The sequence below is a fragment of the Terrapene carolina genome, unplaced genomic scaffold (genome assembly GCF_002925995.2).
Source record: "Terrapene carolina triunguis isolate 2854851 unplaced genomic scaffold, T_m_triunguis-2.0 Scaffold90, whole genome shotgun sequence".
Lineage (NCBI taxonomy): Eukaryota > Metazoa > Chordata > Testudines > Emydidae > Terrapene > Terrapene triunguis.
This window is the reverse complement of record NW_020664441.1, coordinates 644,538-648,683: the sequence shown is the minus strand read 5'-3', so window position 1 is coordinate 648,683 and position 4,146 is coordinate 644,538. Positions and strand designations below refer to the sequence as shown.

Genomic DNA, 4,146 nt, shown 5'->3' with positions numbered 1-4,146 from the left:
CCTAGTACAGTGGTTGCCTGCTTACTCAACTGGATGCTTTCCTGGAACTATCCCTTTGACACACAAACAGTTATGTTAACAAAATCTGTTCAAATGTCTATCTGGATGATGCCATTAGTACAGGGTTCCCTTGTTACTCCCCAGGCTAGGAGAATATAACAAATACATCAGTAATGCTACCTATTCCCAATGGGAACATTGTATGGTGACTATGATAATAGCACTGGAGGTGAAAAGCATTTCCTAGGGTTTAATAGGCAACAGCTAGTATCAGTCTCCAGGAAATGCCCTTCTGTTGCAACTGCTACTGTTGATGAAGTCACAAACTGTTTTTCTTTAAGAAGAAACAAAATAAACTCACACAAAGGGGAAAGGAAAGAATAGTAAAGAGAGAAAATACAGCCTTTGTCCCTGATGCTGACTTTCTCTGGCAACCTCGCTGCTGGAGAATCTCAGATCCAGCACATGGTCTGATCAGCTGCTCTGAGGCATGGCAAACTTTTACCAGGGTCAAGCTGTTTAAGGCATTGCTTTTAGCTGCTTCTCTGGCCTCAGACACTTAGTAGTGTTGTGAAAGATGAATTGTTTTGGCTGGCTAAACCAGACTCTTATTAGACAGAAAGCAGAAAGGGAAAACTAGAAACATGAATAAAGGACAGATGGTAGAAAAGAAAACTGACACATGAAGAAGGGGGTGGCAGCAGGAATCTCAGGCTCACCTCCCAGGTGGTGTTCAGGATTTAGCCAAAGTCAGTGGAGATGGTGATGTCATTTGGTTCCCTCTCTCTGGCTCTTGGTATGATCAGAATGTCCTTCAGAATCAGGATGCTGAAGGCCCAATGGTAACATGGTGGATCCCAGGAGGTGGTAGAGATGGCAGCTGTGATAATAAACCTCATGCCTTCCAATCCATGCATTTTGCTGTTCTCTTTAGTGACCCCCAGACAAACAGTCATCCCATTAAAATTAACTGATGAAAATACATTTTGGTGATTTTCAACTCTTGCTGACTTTAACAGACATTTTTATATAATGGGCTGAGTGGGACTTTTGTTACCTTGGGCAACTTCCACTACAGACTTGTACACAACATTCCTCTGGGGATTTTTGTTACAACAATCAGTACTGAGCCAATGCACCCTCTTTAAAGTGAGGAAGACAAGTGGAGGTATCCAATTGTGGTCCACAAACATTCTGTGACAGTTTTTCAAAGCTGTGTGTCCTGGCCATATTCTAGTTTGTGAAGTTACATTCTTTCCACCTAAATACCCAGCACTGTTTCAGTTGGATCTGATATTCTCCTCCTAACTTGTATACAGTTGCTGTGCACTGTTTAATAGTTGCCAGGCTTCACCCAATGCAAGGCTGAATTTCAGTGGGGGATAAAGTGATACCCACAGTCTTTACGCATATGAATAATTTCAGTGGGATGATTTATTTGAGTAAGGGTAGAAGGATCAGGCCTGTAGTTAAGCGATTACAGGATCCTCTATGAGGAACGGTGCAATATGAATTTAAGGTACCATTATTATTGTTAAGATAACTTTATTGGAACAGATTAATGAGAAGTCTATCCTTTTTCTGAATGTCCAGTTAAATATTTCTAATGCCTCATGCCACTGATTTAGATTACAGGGGGAAGTATTAAGATATTAAAAATAGTACAGAGTCATAAAATACATGAACAGCCTCACTGGCGAGAATATGATTCTAAAGATACACAAAACTGATTATTTCAAACAATTATCATGCAAAGGAGAGAGAACATTAAATTTTGCATGTGGCATTCTTCCCCATTTCATGTCCTCATTTGTTATGTGGTGTTATGTGCAGTGTTAAATAGTTAACAAGTTTCACTCTAGAGCTGGCTGCATTTCCGTGGTGGATGAAGTGATTACCACAGTTTTTACTCACATGAATAATTTAAATAAGGGCTGCAGGATCAGATCTAATTAAATATTTGGGGATCCTTTTCAATGAAAGGTATAACATAAATTTAAGGTACTATCATTTTATAAATTTATAGATTTACTGTAACAGTTTAACTATCGTTATTCTGAACTTCTGGTGCTTCAATATTTCTAACACTTTATGTCACTGACTTAGATTTCAGGGTGAAGTACAGAGAATATGTACAAAAAAAGTATCAAGTAATAAAAGACAGGAATGCTCGTCTTGGTGAGAATGTGAAGCTAAACAGCAGATACACAAAGTTGATTATTGTTAACAATCCTCTTCATGAAAAAAACCGAGAACATGAAATAATAGCCACGGGATAGAAACATACAGAAGCCATGACTGAGCGAGCTAGTTCTGTGATTACCATGGATACCTTATTTAAACCTGACAAAGATGGACAAACACCACAGATTGTTGTACTGGTGGGAGCAGCAGGGATTGGAAAAACAATTACTTCAAAAAAGATCATGTTGGACTGGGCAGCTGGGGAACTTTATAAGGAAACATTTGATTATGTCTTCTACATAAATTGTAGGGAGATGAACCTTCTTACTAAGGAAGTAAGTGTGGCTGACATGATTTTAAAACAGTGTCCTAATAATAAGACATCAATTAATCACATTCTGGGACAACCAGATAAACTCCTGTTCATAATTGATGGATTTGATGAACTGAGATTTTCCTTTGATCAGTCAAAAGATAACCTGTGCTCTGAGTCCTGGGAGAAAAAGCCAGTGGAAATTATACTGAGCAGTTTATTTAGGAAAACAGTTCTTCCTGAATCCTACTTGCTGATCACTACAAGACCAGCTGCTTTGGAGAAACTGGGGAAGTGTTTAGAGTGTGAACGTCACGCAGAGATCCTGGGGTTTTCTGAAGCTGACAGGAAAGAGTATTTCCATAAGTTCTTTAGAAATGAGAAACAAGCAAGACAAGCTTTTAGATTTGTGAGAGAAAATGAAATTCTCTTCACCATGTGCTTTGTCCCCATCGTGTGTTGGATCATCTGCACGGTTCTGAAACAACAGCTTGAAAAAGGCGAGGATCTTGCACAAGCTTCCAAAACAACCACCGGAATGTATGTGCTCTATCTTTCCAGTTTAGTTAACCCTCCTGGCAGCAATTCAAAGCCATGCAAGAAAGCGAGCTTGAGAGGACTTTGCTCTTTGGCTGCTGATGGAATCTGGAAGCGAAAAATACTGTTTGAGGAAGAAGAAATCAAGATGTTGGGCTTAGATCAGGAAGATGCTCTCCCTCTCTTTTTGAACGAAAACATTTTTCAAAAGGATATTGACACTGAATGTCTCTACAGCTTCATTCACTTAAGCTTTCAGGAGTTTTTTGCAGCCTTGTTTTATGTGCTGGAGGAAGATGAAACAATGGAAGATTCAGGGACTCCCAAGAAAGATGTGAAAACATTATTAGAAAACTATGGAAACTCTAGAAATTACTTAATGTTAACAGTGCGATTCCTGTATGGTCTCTTAAATGAAAAAAGTATAAAGGACATGGAGGAAAAAATTGGGTGTAAAATTTCACCTAAAATTAAGTCAGATTTAATGAAGTGGATTCAAACACAAAAACAAACAGTGCTATCTGTGCCCTCTGTGTATGATAAAATCATTTGTCAGCTTGAGGAGTTTCGCTGTTTGTATGAGATCCAAGATGGAAATTTTATGAAAAATGCATTGGAGCCTTTCACCAAAATAGTGATAAGTCGAAATAAACTTACTCCAATGGATCAAATAGTTCTTTCATCTTGTGTAAACAATTGCCATAGACTGGTGTCTCTTGAGATGTATGCCTGCACATTCAGATTTGAAGACCGTAAGGAAGAAGTACCACGAAGACATGAAGAATTAGATCAGTAAGTATTATTGGAGCTCTAATATATGCACCTTCTTTAATTGATGAAACGTGATTATCCCTCTGTTTTGATAACTAATAAATGGTTGAATGACCCACCACAAAATAATTCTATTTCAGCAGGCTAATGATAGTTATGGAGATTTCCTCAGGATCACACTACCAAAAAATAATGACAGGTTTCAGAGTAGCAGCCGTGTTAGTCTGTATCCGCAAAAAGAACAGGAGTACTTGTGGCACCTTAGAGACTAACAAATTTATTAGAGCATAAGCTTTCGTGGGCTACAACCCACTTCTTCGGATGCATATATGTTTCACTCT

At 38.6% G+C, this 4,146-nt stretch overlaps 1 protein-coding gene across 1 annotated transcript in view; it reads left to right on the top strand.

The window, feature by feature from the left end:
* Positions 1 to 2,254: 2,254 nt before the first annotated feature.
* The window catches only part of LOC112125921 (NACHT, LRR and PYD domains-containing protein 3-like), a 55,023-nt gene continuing 53,131 nt past the window's right edge, over positions 2,255 to 4,146 (top strand). Inside the window, exon 1 of the mRNA XM_029911224.1 lies at positions 2,255 to 3,826. Coding sequence (XP_029767084.1) covers positions 2,295 to 3,826 — 1,532 coding nt within the window. The 5' untranslated portion in view covers positions 2,255 to 2,294. The remainder of the gene's footprint in view (positions 3,827 to 4,146) is intronic.